General features: G+C 39.0%; 2 protein-coding genes and 1 non-coding gene across 3 annotated transcripts; all 3 read left to right on the forward strand.

Annotated features, from left to right (window-relative positions):
- The first annotated feature begins 451 nt into the window (after positions 1 to 451).
- LOC147928724 (small nucleolar RNA R71) lies at positions 452 to 558 on the forward strand. Its single transcript, XR_015581068.1, has one exon. It is a non-coding gene; the product is annotated as a small nucleolar RNA R71 (small nucleolar RNA).
- Positions 559 to 11,568: 11,010 nt separating this feature from the next.
- LOC147928725 (lysine histidine transporter-like 1) lies at positions 11,569 to 12,707 on the forward strand. The gene is made up of 4 exons (XM_087486244.1): positions 11,569 to 11,631; positions 11,755 to 11,888; positions 12,149 to 12,332; positions 12,444 to 12,707. Exons 1-4 carry the CDS (start codon positions 11,569 to 11,571, stop codon positions 12,705 to 12,707), a joined length of 645 nt encoding a protein of 214 aa, XP_087342370.1.
- Positions 12,524 to 19,533, forward strand: LOC104742390 (lysine histidine transporter-like 1). Its single transcript, XM_087484044.1, has 6 exons — positions 12,524 to 12,643; positions 12,875 to 13,150; positions 13,269 to 13,374; positions 13,489 to 13,580; positions 13,700 to 13,768; positions 19,353 to 19,533. Exons 2-6 carry the CDS (start codon positions 12,965 to 12,967, stop codon positions 19,449 to 19,451), a joined length of 552 nt encoding a protein of 183 aa, XP_087340170.1. The 5' UTR covers positions 12,524 to 12,643; positions 12,875 to 12,964; the 3' UTR covers positions 19,452 to 19,533.
- The last annotated feature ends 2,040 nt before the right edge of the window (positions 19,534 to 21,573 follow it).

The following is a 21,573-nucleotide window of genomic DNA, read 5'->3' on the forward strand; positions in this document are numbered from 1 at the left end:
GACTTGGTCTTGAGGGTTGGCTACATTGGTGCTCCTATAAGAGAGGTTGTTCTGCTTGAATCCTCCACCTTGGTTGTAGCCTTTGTATCCTCCTCCTTGGTTCTGCATATAACACAACTCAGCAAACTCCCTATCTCCTTCTTGGACTGGAGCTTCTTCTTCACTAATGAAGTGAATGGTTTTTGACTGGCTTAGGAGAATCTTGTCAAGCTTCTCATTGACCATCTTTAAATCCTACTTGTATTTGTCCTCTTGATCAGTGGAGGGGATCCTCATGGTTCTATCATAATCTTCATTATAATTACAATCTGACTGAGCAAGGTTCTCAACCAATTCCCATCCTTCTTCCACATTCTTGTTGAGGAAGTTGCCATTTGAAGCTGTATCAAGAAGCATTCTTATCTTGGGAAGTACTCCTCTATACAAAGTGCTTAGAAGGGACTCATTGCTGAAGCCATGGTGAGGACACTGAGTTTGGAATCCTTTAAACCTCTCCCAAGCTTCACAAAAGTTCTCATTATTCCTTTGAGCAAACCCAGAAATTTCATTCCTCAACCTAGCAGTTCTTGCATTGGAGAAGAACTTGGCCAGAAAAGCTTTCTTGCATGCATCCCATGTGGTTATAGCTCCAGTAGGAAGAGTCTTCTCCCATAGATGAGCTTTGTCTCCAAGGAAAAATGGGAATAGCCTTAACTTGAAGCCATCTTCACTTACTCCATTGATTTTTGTGAGTCAACATATTCTGTCAAACTCATCAAGGTGATCTAGAGGATCCTCCATTGGCAACCCATGAAATTTGTTGGCTTGAATCATGGAGATCAATCCACTCTTTATTTCATAATTATTATTGGCCACAGCAGGAGGCACAATACCAGCTCTTTGGTTGTGTGTGTTAGGTGCATCCCCAACACCAATGTGTCTAGGTCTATGATCATGGTGATCTTCCTGCTCCATGACTACTTGTTCTTCTTGTTCTTGAACTACCCTTCGTTGCTTATGTCTCAAACCCTTTTGTAGCCTGTGGATGTTGTCAACGGGTCTTTGAAGACTGTCTTTGCATTTTGACCTTGTGTGCATCAACAAACTCGACTACAGACTCGAACAGGTACACGGTCGAGCGCATGCTCGAGTGGGTGGTCGAGTCGACTGGGAAGTGATGGCTATTTGGATCTGGCTTCTGACTCGATCAAGTGCTCGATCACTGCTCGGTCGAGTGGTGGTCGAGTGGGTGGTCGAGTGGGTACCTGAAACTCAAGACAGCCAAGCAAAAGAAGATTCGAGTTCAGTAACGTCACAAGTGTATAAACGAACTTAATCTTAGACTAATAATGATCCTAAATGTCACAAAATACACTCAAATGGGCAACGCCGCCAAATTGAAACACACAATTTTGTGGTTTGGTGATGGTGTATGGAATGATGACTTATGAATGAATGGATGGCAGGGTGTTTCAATTCCCCTTATGCAGTTGTAGTATAAGAGGTGTCAATCCAATCTGAGTGTTTGTGAACAATCAAGATGTGCATATGAGTCTAAGTCAAGCCAGATGTAAAGGTTGTTTGTCACTAACAATCCTATGATGATATGGAAAGTGCAGAAAGTAAAACTACAAGAACTAGGAGCTAAATGCAAATGGAACTGAATGATTATGACAAACAGAAATAGAAACTATGGAAATGCAAGTATTGAACTAATGCAAGGTAAGTAATGAACAAGATACTAAATGAATACAACAGAAATGCAACTAGAGTGAAATAGGACAAACACAAATCATAAACACAAGTTCTAGGTTGGAACTCGAGCAAGCACTCGATCGAGTGCTGATCGAGTGCAGGGTCGAGCTGGACAAATACACAAAACAGAGCAACACAAGAAAAACAGAGCAATACCAAAAGCAAATCAAACAACGATCAAACAACAGGATTTAAACTAAAGAATCAATAAACAAGGAAGGTCTTGAGGAGGGATTCATGGGCTGGACTATGATTGAGGTCATCTAACTTGGTCAACAAATCTCAAACAACTTGAGCTAATCTCTAGACATATATTTCTAAGACATGTTTAATCCACTCTCATGGCAAGAAACAATCAAACTCATGCATCTCTAGACTTGTTCTCACAAAGTAAAGAATCTACACAAGCAGGCATTAAGCAATATGTCAAAAATCAAACAAGACTTCTAATCTCTTAGCAAGCCTAATGATAGTCTCTAGATCTAGCCTTATCTATGCTCCTTAGACATTGGTGTGATGCTAAGAGGCTTGAAATCAGATCCTACCCTCTCAGATATAGGATCAGCATTAAGAACATCTAGCCCAGAAGAGATCTACAACAATCAAGCTTGACCAAATCAAACAAACCTCAAACACAACCCAGCCTAACCCATCTTCAAGATCCTAAGCAACTACTCACAAGCATACATGATGAACAATAAAGTCATAAACCCAGAAATTACTGAAACTTGCATCATTAGAAAGATAAATCAAAGATCTACAACATTGAAGAAAGAACCAAACTCAAATTCTCAATATTAAGAAAGTTATGAAACCAACAATATTGAAGAATTTAGTCTTTTTTCTCATTTTAAAAGAAGTACAAGATCTAAGAAATAAAAGTGCAAAAGAAATAATTCTAAAAAAGGTAAAAACTAGGTTTTTTGACTCTCTAAAAAACTGGACTCTTTTGTGGCTGCAGGTACAAGCCCTTATATAGAAAAAGTAGTGGAAGCCCTAAAAACGCTAAAAGACAAAATAGCCTCGGCAGAGGGTACTTGTTCTTCACAGTAACCCGGTTGAGACCCCTGTAAGCAATACACAAGCAAAAACTCCCATCCTTCTTCTTAGCGAATAACACTGGCGCTCCTCACGGTGATACACTAGGACGGATGAATCCCTTGCTCAACAAATCCTCTAGCTGCTTCTTCAGCTCTGCCATCTCTGTTGGAGCCATCCTGTAAGGAGCCTTGGATAACGGTGTCGTCCCTGGTTCCAGTTCAATCGAAAAAGGATCAGACCGAGAAGGTGGTAATCCCTGCAATGACTGAAACACATCCTCAAACTCCTCTACTATCGGAATACCGCTAACCGTAGACTTTGGCATAGATATAGTAATCAAATAAGCCTCACGGCCCTTCTCGATCATCTTCCCAGCCTGAATGGTCGAGATCACGAGACTCCCCGAAGTCGGTCTAATCCCCTGATAAACCAACTTCCCTCCTGAGCGCTCAAACTCCACTCTACCCCGATGACAATCCAGATGAACCATATGCCGATGCAACCAGTCCATCCCCAAGATAACGTCATACAGCTCCACTGGGCTGATAAGCAAATCCGCATGCCAAGACTCTCCCGCGATCTGAATATCGATACCCCTCGCTCTACCAATGACCCTCAGAAACTTGCCTCCAGCAACTCTGACAACTCATGTACGCTCTCCGGGATCTCCCACGATACCCGCACTCTCTGCACACTCCGGGGTAATGAAGCTATGAGTAGCTTCCGAATCAAACATAACATGGGACTTAAACCCTCCCACCAACAAGGTCCCTACACAAACCTCATATGTTGAGAACCTAACACTTTATCCAGGACAACATAAAATCTGAACTTACTAAGAATTCACAAAGATTAAGTACCAGAAATTATACCTGTGATCGCCCCGGCACTGGTTACACCAGTCTCTACAGTCGTGTCAACCCGTGGCACCTGCTCAATCCGTGCCACCTGCTGCCCTCCCGGCTGCACGTGCTGCAATGCTGCCACTGCTACCGGCTGCAACTTGGGACAATAGGGCCTGATATGCCCTGGCTCCCTGCAATGATAGGAAGCACGATCTGCTGTCGTCGGAGCACTCCTCTTGGGACAGCTAGCAACCTTGTGATCCTTGCCTCCACACCCGAAGCAACTCGGACCACCCGGCCTCTGCGTAGCCTCCCATCTCCTCTTGGTTCCCTGCGCAGGCTTGCCGCCCCTGCTAGAACCACCCTGATACTGAGCCCGGCTAGGCTGGACTGCTGGGCTAGACGCCACTGACTGTGCCCGGATATCCTCCTCATTCCCTGCTATAGTCTCAACCATCTCTGGACGCGTAGCATAACCCCGCCCTCTATAGTGAACCCTCAAATCGTCACGTAGGGCCTTCAAAAACCTCTTGATCTGAGCCTCCCCATACTCCATATCCTGACCCCCATACCTCAGAAGTCGACTGAACTCCAAGTCAAGCTCCCGCACTGACCGAGTTCCCTGAGCTAGCTGAAGGAACTGCACCTCCAGCCTATCCAGTGCCTCTCTGGGGAAATAATTGCGGTTGAACTCCAAGACGAAGTCAGCCCAAGACATCTCCCTCTCCACTCTCCTGGCTGCCACAGACCTCCACCACCATTGAGCATCACCAGTCAAATGGTGGACCCCAATGTCCACCTAAAACTCCTTAGGACATCTCATAGTATGGAAGTTACGTTCCACACTCGTCCTCCACGCCTCCGCAGCGGTAGGATCAGTACCTCCCGAAAAGCACTCGGTATGAATACGGCCCATCTCTGTCAGCATGCTGATATAACGAGAATGGACCCCCACATCCGCAGCCACTGGCTGCCACTCCTCCGCCGCCACTGGTGGCACTACCTAAGCCTGAGCCGGTGCCACTGGTGGCAACCGCTCTAACAACTGTGCCAACAAACCCGCAAGATCGACACCCGGGACTCCAACCACTGGGACAGCCGCACCTGGGGCCCTACCATCACCGGCTACTGGAGCATCAACACCGCCCCCTCCGGCCACACTCACGGAATCCCCCTGGACACCCTGCGACTCGCCAACACCCTCTGGTCCTCGGTCTCACTAACCACTTGGGCTCTCCCCCTACCACGACCACATCCGCGTCCACGACCACGACCACGACCAGCAACAACATCCTCTCTAACCATCTGCACTACCATGAACAGAAGGCTAAGCACACAATTAACATAACACAAAATCATAAACTCACCGTGGAATCACGCTGTAGGCTCAAAGAGGATTTTCTAGGACTCCATGCCAGACACAACTGACTAACTCACATAATCAATCATGACACGCAATCCTAACATCAACAACAGAAACCTAGTGAACCCAAACATAGAACCGTAATGGCTCTGATAACAAACTGAAACAACCTGACCCGTTTTTTTTAATTAATCAAATACTAAATAATAATAATAAATAACTACAGCTAGTGGTCCCATATCCACTAGCCACCTAACCACAAACACAACCAACAGCGGAAATAACAGATACCAATATCCAATAAAATAATTCAATAAATAATAACCAATAACCAACATTAATTCCAAATCATAACCTAATGATCCAAACAACATAAACCAGAGAACCAGCAATCCTAAACAACATTCTAGGACTCAACTCTAGCCACCTAACAGAAGCAACACAAATTACAATGCATGAGTATTTTATAAACACCCAGTAAGGCTATCCTCCCATCTACTAGGCTATACACACAAGCAATAGAGATACTCTAACCATCAAACAACAATCAACAAACAAACCAGGCTCTGCATCGATTGACACAAAGATTGCATCGACCAACACCATCAGGGACCAGCATCGACCGACACAAGGTATGCATCGGTCGACACCAAAGTTCACTTGCATCGACCGATGCTTCCAATTGCATCGATCGACACATGCTCGACATCACGCGGAAACCCTAATCGCATCGACTGACGCCTCCACCTGGCATCGAACGACGCTCCTAGGTCACTCCGCGTCGTCTTCGCACTAGCATCGACCGATGCTCATGCCGAGCATTGTTTTCCCCAAAGCTTCTTGCCGGATCTTCGTTCCTGCAACCACAAGAATCGATCCCTAGCCACAAGAAAGCTTCCTAACGCCTCACATAACATACTAGCAAGCCTAACAACACTGAAACAAACAGATCAGAGTAATCTCTAGCTTAGATAAGCCATGGTCATGCACTTACCTTTGCCAAGAAGTTTCTGAACCTTAAACAATCAAAAACACGCTCCTAGGAAGCTCCTACAACGATCCTAGCTACAGATCTCTACAGGACACGCCTCCAAACACCAGGAATCACCAGGAACACTCAAGAACACTTTTTATCCCTTCTTTTCTCTCAAAAACGGCCAAAGTCGTCTAATGATACAAAAGGAACGACTAAGGGTTTTCCTTTCCCTTTTGCCCTGTGGGAAGGTTGTTAAAAGGGCCAAAGTCATCTGCAGCTCTATTGGTGACAGCTTGTCCTGTGGGAAGGTTGTTAAAGGGTGGGGACCAGGGTAAGAGGAACGCCTGGCGCACGAATAACTTACTAGTGGATTTGGATGAATAGTTCCATTTGCCACGGTGAAAGGTTAGGATCGATGCCATGCAGGGTCAGTTTGGGATCCGTTGGGACGGCTAGCGGGGGGCTAGCAGGGTCCACGGACGGTTCGTTGGGGCAGCTAGCGGGGGCTAGTGGGGTCTGCAGGACGGTTGTCATACCTTTAGGTGCGGCTTTCTTGTCCTGCTTACCCTGTGGGTGCTTGGGGTTGGCAAGAACATACAAGCCGGAGCTTGGCTTATTAGTTTAGGTGCCCTCAAGCTAGTGCGAGACATGCTTGGCTTTTTGCTTGGTTTCGAGATGTTTTTTATGGGGCAAAACGTCTCTCGGCTTATCCTACTATGTGTTTTGAATACCAAGTTTTTGGGTGGTAGTTGAGATGAGCTCGTCGTACCTTTTAGGTGCGGCCCTGGTGTCCAGCTTATCTTGTGGGTGCTCAGAGGTCGGCAAGAGTGTGCAAGTAAGAACTTGGCTTATTCAAACTTGACCGCCTGCTAGATGAATGTGAGACTGGGCTCAGCTTTTTTTGTGCAGATTATTTCACCGCTGCATCGATGTGGAACGCGTTTTAAATTGTACACCTGGCCAGGGTGACGATGTAGAAGCTGGACATTCGTTAAGATGGACTCGTTCGAGAGAGCTTGTTTGACTAAGTGTACTCTTGCGAGTGTAATAATTTTTTTTATAGATATCTTCTTTTGAAGAGCTGATGAGCACGGTATGTCGAGCGTTCTTTTTTTTTCTATAGCTTGGTTGCAAACCCACAAAATGGATATGATTCTAACAGGCCGGCCGCCGCTCATGATATGATTCTCCCAAGGAGTCGACACTCTAAGGTGGTGAAAGGGATAAACTTTGCATTCAAGAGACTGTGAAGTCTAAAGGATCAAAGGATGTGGAGCGAATGGTCGCACAAGAGCTGCGGAAAGACTCTTGATATACTGGTGGATTGATTCTTTGGATATTACACACCAAAGGAGATCGACAACTTGCTGGATATGACACACCAACAAGGAATGGATAGAGAGATGGATCGAGAGACGCCACCAAGATCTGTGAAAAGATCTATGATAAGCCTGAACCAACCATGAACATAGATATGACGCACCATGAACATGGAGTTCCAAAAATTACAGGATATCACATCTTGAAAGAGAGAAACTTCTCTGATTTTTACTCAACAACAAAACTTATTTTTTATTCATGAATTAAGCCTCATTATATAGAGGAGATACAACAATTTCCTATAACATTCAGCAACTTGGGAATGCACCAACTTGGAAATTGAAATTCAAACTCTAAAGTGCGTGTAAGAGAGAGAAAACCACATAAATAAATGATGTTCTGAGAATGGACGAAAATCTCTCTTTTCTTCTTGATTTTGGGATGAATCCACTTTGTTGGGCTTCTTACGAAAGACATCAAAACCACATAATTAAATGCTGTTTTGAGAATGGACGAAAATCTCTCTTTTCTTCTTGATTTTGGGCTGACTCCACTTTGTTGGGCTTCTCTGATGGACCAAAATTCTAGAACAATTTGGTTTGTAGCTTAATTCAATCTGGTCTGGTCAGAATCCTCCTTTGAATCGGTGTATGTTTGAATTCGCGTAAGCTGGAGATCACCTGTTTTGTAAATTGCGTAACTCCTTCATCTGAACTCTGTTTGATCTGATTCTTCTTCGAGGAGTTTTTTAATTGAGCTGAGCACATTCTCCGACTCGTTTCATGCACAAATTCCTCGTGGTTGAGCAGATACGCATCAAACAATGAGCACATGTCCTGACGCTTCCCATTATCATATCATATTCTCCCTCTTGAAAAAGGATTTGCCCTCAAATCCGGATACTATTCTTTTTTTTCGTTCCATTTCCTTCTTTTTTTTTTGACAAAATAAAGAAATAAAAATAAAACAGAAATAGAAGATGAAGAGATGAGAAAATGAATGAAAGAAGATGGAGAGATGAGAAGATGATAGAATAATAGACCAAGCTTAGAGTGTTGCTCTGATACCACTTGATATGATTCTCCCAAGGAGTCGACACTCTAAGGTGGTGAAAGGGATAAACTTTGCATCCAAGAGACTGTGAAGTCTAAAGGATCAAAGGATGTGGAGTGAATGGTCGCACAAGAGCTGCGGAAAGACTCTTGATATACCGGTGGATCGATTCTTTGGATATTACACACCAAAGGGGATTGACAACTTGCTGGATATGACACACCAACAAGGAATGGATAGAGAGATTGATCGATAGACACCACAAAGATCTGTGAAAGGATCTATGATAAGCCTGAACCAACCATGAACATAGATATGACGCACCATGAACATGGAGTTCCAAAAATTACAAGATATCACATCTTGAAAGAGAGAAACTTCTCTGATTTTTTTTCAACAACAAAACTTATTTTCTATTCATGAATTAAGCCTCATTATATAGAGGAGATACAACAATTTCCTGTAACATTCAGCAACTTGGAAATTGAAATTCAAACTCCTCCTTTGAATGGGCGTATGTCTGAATTCGTGTAAGCTGGAGATCACATGTTTTGTAAATTGCGTAACTCCTTCATCTGAACTCTATTGGATCTGATTCTTCTTCGAGGAGTTTTGTAATTGAGCTGAGCACATTCTCCAACTGGTTTCTTGCACAAATTTCTCGTGGTTGTGCAGATACGCATCAAACAATAAGCACATGTCCTGACGCTTCCCATTATCATATCAATTCAAGACCAAATCTGCGATCGCCACTTTGAGATCAGAAATGGCAGGTCGGCACGCTCCTTTGGCTTCGGAGGATGAACATGAGTTTGCAGAGTGGGGTTCGATGAGTTTGCCCTCTCGCGTCGGTAACCATGGTCGTATTGCGGGCGACGAAATCGATGATGACATCGATCCGGACCGAGGTCACCGCGATGGTTCGAGTCCAAGCAGGTTCGGTCAGTCTCGTTGGGCGGCGCCTGCGGATCTGAATCGGGAAGGCGATCTTGACCAGGTTGGTAGTTTTCGTGGGATCGAGAGCGGTGGTATGAGTGTCGGCTCTTTTCCTCGCCGGGTAGCTAGTCGGTGCAATCTGTTGATGGCGGGCAACGAGCTCGCTGAGTCTGTTGGCGGGAGGTTGGTGCTTTGTGAGCTTGGCAAGAGTAATCTCATAGGGCGTCGTGATGCTAACTTCGAACCAGTTTTGGAGGTCAACATTGAAAGAGATCGAAAGATGGGATTGCGCGTAACTGATGAGGTCACCGCTGTTGAAATAGACCAGCTCGTTGGTTGGCAATCTGAGGGAGGTCGGCAAGTTGGGTTTTATTGTCGCGAGCTTGGCGAAACTTTTCGCGAGGTCGCTTGTGTTGGTGTTGGACGAGCTGGAGGACGGTGTGACCGAGACTTCGCAGATCTGGATCCGGTTGGCTTCAAGACCAATCAAGAGGATCTGGAGCTCGACGGGTTTGGTGGTCGCGAGCTCGACGGGTTTGGTCGTTCTCGTTGGACGGCATGATCGAGGATGATACGGTTGAGGGCGTCGCCATCGTTGTTCGTCGGATCGGAGGGCGCTATGGTGGTTTCGACGATCACCCTTGCAAGAATGATGGTTGTTGCGATTTGTTGATGGCGGATACCGAGGTCGCTGATTCCTCCGATCTGGGTTCGTTGGTGAGGATGGGATCCCCCAAGGTGAGGTCGGCACCGCTACCTGGTTTTCTCCATTGTGAGGTTGGTATGAGTGATCTCGGAGGGCGGCATACTGGTCTCGAGGGTAGCCGTGATGAGGTCACCCTCGAACTTGATGTGCGCGGTTCCGGATTTGAGGTAGATCGAGAGACAAGTTTGTGGGAAGTTGGCGAGGTCGTCGTCGATTTGATTATGGTAAGCTTCTTTTGCTGCGATGATCGTTGAACGTGTCACCATAGTGTAGTCGTCTACAGATCCTATGATGATGAACGTCGACCAGTGTCTGTGGCTCTGCTAGAGTTCTTTGATTGGTGGAGGTTGGTGTGGCAGTGTGTCCTAGTCGTCAGGGTCACTTGCATGTCAACGCTTGTGCGTTAAGTCGCTGGAGCATGTTGATTTGATCTTGCGTTGCTTCTGATGTTGTAGCGAGTGCGTCAATTTGCTTGGTTGTTCGCCTGTCCTAGCTATCGAGTCTGTCGATGATAGTCTGCATCATATCGTCGAGGGCGGCACCGTCGATGACAACTGGATCCACAGTTTGGCGATGCTTGCCATGTGTGGCAGTAGGAGGTGGGATGGGCGTGTCGGTGCTGCTTCAACGGTAGCATTGTTCGGCGTGGTGCCTTTGGTCGCTGTTGTTACGGTAGGTGGGAGCGTTCAAGGTCTGGTGCGTCCCAATGACTTTGGTTCCAGAGGCATGGTCGGCGCGCCGAGCGCTGGTAGCATGGTGGCAGCAGTTTCTTCTTCACTTGAGGTCTCCGAGTTCGTCATGTCGTCTCGAATCTTTTCGGAGAGTGATGACCATCAGTTTTGAACGTATAAAAAGGAGCGCTCTGAACTAGCCCCACGGTGGGCGCCAATTGTTTGTACCGGGAATTTCATAATACTAAGTAAATAAAGATTTTAGGGGGTAAGAGCGGAGCAGGTCCTTTTATTAACGACAAATGAGGTCGGGACTAACAAAGAGTCGAGTTGTGTTCGTCAACTTACAAGCAAGCTGACGACCAAAGTAAGACAAGCTCAAAGTAAAGAGCGAATTACAAAAAGGATAATAAACTTAGGTTTCGAGGAAGAATATTGCTCTCTAGGTGATGTTTGGAGGTTCGGATCCCCTTTCCAATAAATGTCTCGAGCTATTTATAATCGAATGTAGAGTGAGGGTTCTCTAGGTCTTCATCGCAAATTTCCGAGATTGCCCTCTAAAATCGGCCCATTTAGCTTATTAGGCCAACTTGCTTGCTGACGGACCGAAATGCAAACTTGTTGTGCTTAGCAGATTTTTTTGGGTCGAGTTGGCATAAGGGCGCAGCCCATATCCAACAGACACTTGGAAACTTTGATTATAAAATAAGTAAAGGAAGTTGCATATTTCAACTTTAATATGTAACATTTAAAGTGTCCCACGATCCCTCCATTGCGGCCTTGCACACAAGTCAACGCTACCAAGGTTGAATTTTCTAATCTACATCTACAAGTACAAAGGTTTATACATAAATATATCAGTCATTTATGAGATTACTAGAGAACCAAAGTGGTAGAGCTATTAATTACAATTGTCCGGAAAAATGTACATTCAGATGACTGACGGAGTTCCTCCGCCGACGGAGCAAAGTTCGTTAGACCACCGGGTCGGTCAGATCACCCTTTCATTCTCAATCCTTTTTTTTTGTTTATATATCTAATTTGCTTTAGTTATGAAGGGTTAATCTTGACCTTCTTGATTATAACTAGATTGACGAGCTCGATGACAGAAAGAGATCGACGATTGGCTTCCGATAACTTCATCGAGAAACGCGAAATGGTGGTACTCCACGTTTCACAATGTGACTGCCATGGTTGGAGCCGGCGTCCTTGGTCTCCCTTACTCCATGGCCCAGCTCGGATGGTACGCAATTGCGCATTTGCATTTGCATCTCTTGTTATCCACATTTTTAGAAGCAATTAAATATTTTAATGTTTCATCAAACCTTTGCAAATTTTTAAACTATAACAAAATATGTATTTTTGAATATATGTATCTATTTTTCCTTACAAGTTATAACAATCAGTTTACTTATTTTTCCCATTGAACGTATATGTATTACATGATATATATAATCAAATTATATATTCAAAGATTTTACATGATCTTGTTGTATATGTTAGGGGACCAGGCATAACAGTGTTGATATTATCATGGGTAATAACACTCTACACATTATGGCAAATGGTGGAGATGCATGAGATGGTTCCTGGAAAGCGCTTTGACCGCTACCACGAACTTGGCCAGTTTGCGTTCGGCGAACGTCTTGGCCTTTATATCATTGTTCCTCAGCAGATCGTTGTCGAAGTAAGCATTAATTCCCAATTCGATTGTATACAAAAGTATTGATTTTAAATACTTATCATTTAATGTTTTAAACTATGTAAATCTTGATTTTGGTTGCTTGAACAAGTTAAGGTTGGAGGGTGCATAGTTTATATGGTGACCGGAGGACAATCATTGAAGAAGTTTCATGAACTCGTCTGTCAAGATTGCTCACCAATCAGACTTTCTTTCTTCGTGATGATATTTGCTTCTTCTCATTTCGTTTTATCTCATCTTCCAAACTTCAATTCCATCTCGGGTGTCTCTCTTGTCGCCGCTGTCATGTCTCTTAGGTATACTTACTCATCTTGTATAGGCATTATACTAGAAAAAATCATGAAACGTTACAATAGATGAATAGTATTTTACATGTATAAGCTTTATTTGAATATGTGCATAGTATAAACATGACTTTTTTGTTCAAAAATGTGGAAACATGATAAATTGTAAATAAAAATGGTAGAATCATGTTTCTGAAAAAGTGGTATATCAATCGATAATCATCATTTACGTCTTTTTTTTAGTTATTCGACAATTGCTTGGACAACAACAGCCGCCAAGGGCGTTCAAGAAGACGTTCAATATGGTTACAAATCAGGCACGCCCTCATCAATATGTGGAGAGGGGTCGTGGTGGCTTACGTGGTCATGGCCTTGTGTTATTTCCCGGTTGCTTTGGTTGGATACGGCGTTTTTGGAAACGCTGTTTTGGATAACGTTTTGATGTCGCTTGAAACGCCCGTTTGGGCCATCGCAGCCGCTAACTTGTTCGTCGTCATGCATGTCATTGGTAGTTACCAGGTCAGTCCAATAACTTTATATGTTAGTCTAGTCTAGCCTCTGTCTAGGTCTTGGTGAATATGTTACATGAGACACATTGCAAAAATTTGATATTCTAAATAGAAATTTTGACTTGCAGATATTCGAAATGCCGGTTTTCGACATGGTGGAGACATTTTTGGTTAAGAAACTGAATTTCAAACCATGTACAATTCTTCGTTTTATTGGACGAAATGTTTATGTTGGTAAGTACTTTGGTCTAATATACTCTATAGTACGCATCTCTTAATATTTTCCTAATAGATGATAACATACAACTTATATGAATCTAAACAACATTCTCTACTATGTGAGGACAGCTTTAACGATGTTCATTGCGATAATGATACCGTTCTTTGGTGGCCTTCTCGCTTTCTTTGGAGGATTCGCGTTTGCTCCGACAACGTATTTCGTAAGTGTGTACATATGTATTACTTATTAAATTTTGAACTTTATGCAGATTAAATCTTTATTTGTAAAAGTAGATTAATATGTAATCAATATTGTACGCTTTACAATTTTGTTTTGCAGCTTCCTTGCATAATGTGGCTGATAATCTATAAACCAAAGAGGTTTAGCCTGTCTTGGTGGACAAATTGGGTAATGTGTCTCTTTTGTTTATTTGTTTTTTTTTTCTAACTAAGAGATTTCCTGTGCTATAAAGCACATATCAACATTTTATTCAAAAAATATAATATAATATGATAATAAAGCACGAATTGGGTAATGTGTCTCTATTATAAAAATACAATCTTGCATATAACTTCCCACAAATTACTCTCTTGGAGAGATAAACTTGCGTCCAACCTCCTCCACCATAAAGAGAACCTCGACTCTGTCCTCTTCCTGTGTGGAGAGAACATGTTCATGTCTTTTACCTATCTAAAAGTGGCTTGCTTCAGCAACCAATGAAACTAAAGATATTTTTCCAACATCTCAAAATCTTTTGATAGTAACGAATGTTAAATTTCCCAATGTATTCATGAAAGTTTATTTGACACACCATGATATGTATCTATCAACAACGATTTATGTTTTTCCAATCTATTATATTTGTTGTAGGCTTGTGTTTGATTAGCTTATTTTATCCAACCATTAGGTTGATAACCTTCTCCTCTTTATCTATTTTTGAGATTGAAGGTAACAATTATGTTTGAACAAAAAAAAAGGTCTATGACCAATCAGGTTGAGAAACTAAAAGAAAATTAATTTGACATAATTAATTAAATAATTGAAAATTACAAGCACAATAATATATGAATCTCAAATAATTCAAAGATGAAAATATAAATTAAATAAAACAATCTAAAACTATTACAATAAATTTTAAAATGCAGTATTAGAGAAAGAAGATGCATATATTAATTTTCCATTTCTTTTTGGTCAACATAATAATCTTACTTATTCCAAACTGAAAAAGTAGAAAGTAGGAGTATATTTTGGTTTGAAAATAAGGAAATTTTGTTTTTCCCATTAAAAAAGTTTGACCAATAGAAAAAAGTTGAAATCAATATTTTTAAATAAATTATTTTGTTAGATGAATAATATGAGACGATCTATGTTTATATAGAAGTGAGTATTTATATTATTTTAGAATTACTTATTTTCTGTATATTTTCCTTATTCTCTTTTATATTTTATGAGAAAATTTGTTCTAAGGAGCTCATTGTTTTTTTTTTTAAAAATTTGCTTCCCACTTTCTTGGAAGACATACTATCGTTCGACGAAAAAAACGTTTTCTGTTTAGTTGATCTAGTGTTATATAATCTATGTTGTTATCTTGCATTTGTGTATTCATCTTTTTTTTTTATGCTACATGTCCTGCAAATTAAAGAAATAATAATAATATCGTGAGAAATTTGTTAATCCCAAAAACCTTAGTTATTATGCATAATAAACTTTGTGAACACTTCAAAGTCAAATATTGCATAGTATGCATTATGAAATTGAGAAACGAAATAAAATTAAAAAAAACGACGACGAAAACACTTGGTAATATATAGGAATATTTTTATATAGTTGCTTCAATTAGACAACAAACAAATTGCTTTCAAGAGTTGTTCAAGAACAATGATGTATCAAACAAAAAGTTAATAAAAACAAAGAAGAAAATTTTACCAAGAAAAACAAAGCTAGTCGAAATTATTTTGTTTGGTGAAAAATCTTTCATCATCTCTTTGCTTATATAGAGAGGTGTATTTACAATCATTTTTCTTTTAGCATTAACATTTTTTTTTTAATATAAGAAGATTACAATTATCTTATGCATCGTTTTACAAAGCTTGAAAACCGTGATTTCTGATGGTTAAAATTGACGTGTGTCACGATCTGATGAGTTACTAACTTTGATATGTGATTTCTGTGATTTCTGATGGTTAAAATTGACGTGTGTCACGATCTGATGAGTTACTAACTTTGATATGTGATTTCTGATTGTTAAAATTGACACGTATCACGACCTGATGAGTTACTAACTTGGATAATTAATCGTATAACTCACATATGTCACGATATGGTGAGTTTTTAACTTTGCTCTCTGATCGTTAAAACTAATATGTGTCATGATCTGGTGAGTTACTAACTTTGGGAACCAAACTTTATATAATAAGATAATATTTGTTTTTAAATAAAGGTTATCTTTTTTGAGATAGTATTTACTTTTAATATTGCAATTGTTTGATAAATCTAAATATATTTTTTAATATTAATTATTTTAGAGTATTATAATATTTTAATATGTTTAATATATATTAATATTTTATATTGTGTGTTATACTTGCATCATTATTTTTTGAAATATTTAAGTATTAATTATTATATTCTAATTGTGAGCAAATAAAATTTATTAATTTATCAACCACGTAAATTTAGTTTTACCAACCCGCCGTTGTGAAACATTAAAACAAACATTTTTTTCTTCATAGATTGAGTAATATATCTTCATTTTTAAAATCAAATCACAACATATGCAGAAAATTTCTGCATATATATTTATCATATATATTATATGATAATTCAAAACAATTTATAAACGAAATAAAAGAAAAATAATAGGAGAATCATAATTTAAAATTTTAACAAAATTTTCCAAATATAGTTATTAAAATAATATTTTGGATACTTAGATACAAAATCTTACTTTTTAAAATTTTGATTGATTTACGGTTTTTTAAAATTAATTAGATATTTTTCCATAATTAATTAGAAAGAGAAAATATTTTTTTTTAAAATTAATAATTATTTAAAATATTCTATTAATCAAATGTTAAAATTATATTTTAACCCTTATTTAAAAATTAAACATTTGCCTTGATACCAATGACATAAAAATGTAATGTTTTACACTTTATAAAGTTGGTTTCATATTTGTACTTCTCAATTAATATATTGTAGTAGGATAAAATTTACATAATGTTAATCGGATACTTTTTCATCCTTCAAAACTAAAGATACTTTTGGTCAAATCACTAAAATAAAATATCATGATAATACCTAGGCTGGGAGTATTGTTCCTCAAAATCTCAATTAGACAGCACTTCGTTCTCCAATTTTCCAATTAAGCTAACACCATTCTTTTTCTTGCCAAATTATAATTAGTCACAACACGTGTTCATATCTGTACGTTATAAACCGGTTTGTGACTTGTTCCTACTTTGGTCATTAATAAAAACATTAGCAAATATTTATCAAAAAATTAACCAATTTAATCTTTTACATAAAATTACTGAAACAAACACAAATTTATTATGTGTATAATGTATATATATAACTCAGCTAGTTGCTTTCTTTTTTTGTTGAGTGAGAATTTAGAGAAAATTCATACTCGTCTGAATTCTGATGTTTGAATAACTAAAGGAATTATAACCTAAAATAACTAAAGAAATTATATGATGTATAGGAAAAGAATAAATTTTTTTATGTTGCTATCAGTGTCTGTATGATTCAATGTAGATTGCATACCAAGAACCATACTTAAAAAAAAAATATTTTTATTCATATATAATTGAGACTGTAAGTACATATATAGATAATGCATTAAGAATGAATTAGTAAGGAGGTTTAGCACTGAGTTCACAACAACAAATACGGCCAAAACTATATACTCGACACCCCCCTCCTCTTGGGTATCCCATAGACATGCATCTTCTATAGCATTCCGGTGTGAGTGTACATACGCCAATGCATTGGTAATATTGCCCTATGTGGTTCATCTTAAACACATTAATAATAGTTTGATTACAAAATAATCAATTTAATATTTTAACACGTCTACAAATGAGTTTTTTTTTTTTTTTATGTCTGTTTAGTGACTATGATTCAAACCATTGTTTTCAAATGAAAAATCAAATCATATTTTATAAAATTTCAGGTAATTAAAAAAAATAATTCTATCCTTTGTCAAATAAATGAGTTACCTGAAATCATAGGCAAAAGGATGAGAGAGAAGATTAACAACGAAAGTAATAAAACAGATGAAAACTTATTTGTTGCCATTAGTTATTTTTCTCGAGGATGAAACAACTCTGTGTATATATCCTGCAAAGCAAATAGAACCTATAGAAAATAAGGTTCATAATATAAAGAAGTTCATGTATAGGAAATATGTAGTTAAAATAAATTGGGTATTATAACTCATTTACCTCTTCTTTTTTTTGTTGATATTTGAGTAAAACAAGTTTGAGAACTGATTGTGTTGGTTTTGTGTGTGTTTAACACACATATAATAAACCTTCCATATATTTTTTTTATTTTTTTGACCGCCTTCCATATTATATTAATTAACATGTAATTCTGGTCAACAATTTGGTCAATGAGGCTCATTATTTATTATGTTTCACTTTGACATTGCATTTACATGTTAAGTAATATATTAATATTTTGTGGTCAAAGTAATATATTTAAAGTAAATATTTTAATTTAACTTTTATGTGTACACTAGATTTTAACTGGCGTGTTGTGCGGGACTATAATTTTTTTTTTATTAATACTAACAGTTGAATATAATTATCAGGATTCAATATTAAAAAGACAAATCTATATAGATTTCAAATTTCTTTTGTTAAGTTATATCTATTTATTTTAACATTTTTTCACAACTAATATTTTCTTTATTTTCTGGTATACACTAATCATCTCTTGCATCTACTCTCTTTTCACATTCGATTATCTCAATTATAATATATTGATTATAAACACATATCATAACTATTTTTCATATTTTATCATCTTCTAATACTCTTTTGTATTATTGGTTGAGTGATCATTACTTACTAATATAGACGTAAAACAATTTTAGAGAATATATTCACCTTTTATCGCGAAGTTTAATTGAAGTGCTATACTACACATAAATTTTGCTTCTAGTAATGAATCTCATAATGAGACTTGTTTCTATCCATAAACATCATAGTATAACATCAAATATTACATTTGATCTTACCTGTTTGACAAAATAAAATTATGTTCACATATATAATTTTTTGGGGGATTTTTTTACTTTTAAAGATGTTCAGTCTACTATGTTTCTATATAGTTTTCTTTTATTTCAATTCTCCTAAATCCAAAAACTCATTAGATTACTCTAACTTTTAAATATGTGTATTTATCCAAAAATATAATTCTTTTTCAATTTTAATTAAAATTCTAAAATTCTACTACCACTACTATTATAATTGTTTTTATTACATATATATATATATATTATTTGTATTAAATTATAATTGAAAATATTGTATACACCAACTTTTAATCGATAACATGATAGAAATATCTAATTTTATAATTATATTTTAATTTGATATATTTCTTTGGCTGTATATTTTTTTCATTTTGTTTTTGGTTTATAATTTAGTTTAAATTAAATTATTGTTTTTAATAATAATAAAATATTACCCAAATGAGTGAATTAATTGATGCATTAACTCTTGATTTTATGTTCCTTTAATGATGTGAATTAATTTGTTAAAATTGAAACTAAAAAGTGATGAGGTGGAGGAAGGAGAAAGAGAAAAGTCAACTTTATATATATAGATTCTTAAATATTTTAGAAACAAATTACTTCAAATTAGTGCTTAACTTTCAAAACTGACCTTATACTTTTAATTAGCGTAAACAAGATAAATTCTTAAAGTTGCTCTAAATTAACAAAAATTCTAACAATGAGATTTATTTATGTATGTAACAGGTATGTATAGTGCTTGGAGTTATTCTGATGATCTTATCATCGATAGGGGGATTAAGGCAAATCATTATTCAATCCAATGATTACAGTTTCTTCTCTTGATTAATTTTTCCCATAATAACACAATCTACAACACAAAAAAAAAAAAAAGGTTTTTCTTTAGCAAATACATAGATTTATCAAATTTTCCATTCATGTTTCGTATGTCGATTGAAAGATACTTTTCCTTAATCAAATACATAAATTTATCATTTTATAACATCATAAAGATAATGAGTAAAAATGTTATTGAGGTATTTATGCCAAGAAAAATATCAGATCATTGTTAGGGGTGGATTCCCCTCTCTACACAAGGTCTAGTCTAGGAAGAATCTTTTAAGGCTCAAATAAACACTTAAAAGGAGAGAAGGGTATTTCAGTCCTTTTCAGTGACGAACCGATACGATTTTCTATAAATATGAGCGTACGACGCTTATGAAGAGGATCCATAAAAAAAGAGGAGCTAAACGCTACAAAAATCACGAGTAATTAGCTGAACACCTTGTCCAAAACGCGAGTCGACGAGCCTCAAGCTCGTCCTCCCTAATTTCCTTTCATTCATCTTATTTTCTACTGTTGTAGTCCGAATTATTGTGCTCTGGCACCGAGTTATTAAAGAGAGCTTCGACATCCTTTTTACCGAGCTATAAATATTCAATTGTTACCGATCTATACATAACAATTTGGCGCGCCAGGAAGGGGGAGCCAAGTCGAAACTTTCTTTGAAGACTTAGAAGACGGACCTATGGAGAATTGACGAGATGACAGGAAGTACCAGAGACGGACATCAAGGAGAAGGATCGTCAGGAGGAACGATCACCCCAACGACGGACCAAGCGGGGAATACAGCACTCCCTACGCCCGACGCCCCGAGAAAAGCCACGGTTACGGATAGTCCCGACAAATTCATCATAGCTACAAATCTGTAGAGTCCTTCGACGACCGAGGCAACGCCGACCCCCGAGCAGCTCGCCCTTCTTGCCGATCGACCCATCTCCAGTATCGACGAGCTGTTCCGCGGGATATTGATGCGCCTTCACCAGCAGGAGCAGCGAACGAATACTCGTTTGGACGCACTAACCACAGCGCATGCCAGATCGCAGGAAAAAATAAACTACCTTAATACAACTCGACCAAACCTAGCAAGTTCCAGCATCGTTGGGATAACCGCAAGACCACAACTACAAGTCGGCAACTTGGACTCCCATCCTACAGGCCGAGAAGGACCAACTGGAAACCGGGACCCCGAATTGAAGGAAATCAAAGATAAAATGCAAGAGATGGAAGCGATATTCCAAAAACTGACGAGCAAGGCGCTGAAGGTAGACCTCGTGCTGGAAGCAACGCAACGAACACCGTTCTCCAGAAGGCTAGCGACGACGCCAGTACGACGACCGGTTAAGCCAAGGCTAGGTTACTACGATGGCACTGCCGACCCGCGAGACTTCCTGCGCACATTTGGGGTATCCCTTGGCCCTCTGCAATTCAGCCCGGAGGAGTACGATGTCGGAGCATGTCAAGTCTTTGCCGAGCATCTGACAGGCACTGCTCTCAGTTGGTTTTCATGGCTCCCTTCTGGGTCGATTGACAGTATAAAGGACCTAATAACCGAATTCTTGAAGCAATTCTCGGTTTTGATGGAGAACAAAAACTCTCACGCCGACCTCTATGCCCTGACACAGGAACGTCAGGAATCGCTTCGGTCATTCATAGGAAGTCGTCGTCAACGTTTCAATCCCAGATGATGCAGCAATCGTCGCACTCAAGAACGCCCTATGGTATGAGTCCCGCTTCAAGGAAGAACTGTCCTTGACACATGTAGAAACCATAGCCGACACATTGCTCTGAGCAGCAAAGCATATTGAGCTCGAAAAGGAGAAGGTCGTCAACGCTAAGAAGCACGCGGCAGCAAAAAGCACCACGGCCAAAGAGCCAACAGTCGTAGCTCCAAAAATCGAGCACACCGAGCCTCGACAGCATTTCACTTGGAATCAAGATTGAACCCGTCGGAAACAAAAACAACCATGGAACGTCTACATCCAAAGAGAAGGAGGGGAAAGCAGCGCGACCCAGTACTGTGATTACCATCAAAGCTCCACTCATGCAACCGAGGAGTGCCGCTACCTCCAAACGATCTTCATGGAACGATACAAAAAGGGCGCAATAGTCGTCGAGTCTGACAGAA

This window comes from Camelina sativa, chromosome 14, assembly GCF_030686135.1.
Source record: "Camelina sativa cultivar CO46 ecotype springtype chromosome 14, ASM3068613v1".
Classification (NCBI taxonomy): domain Eukaryota; kingdom Viridiplantae; phylum Streptophyta; class Magnoliopsida; order Brassicales; family Brassicaceae; genus Camelina; species Camelina sativa.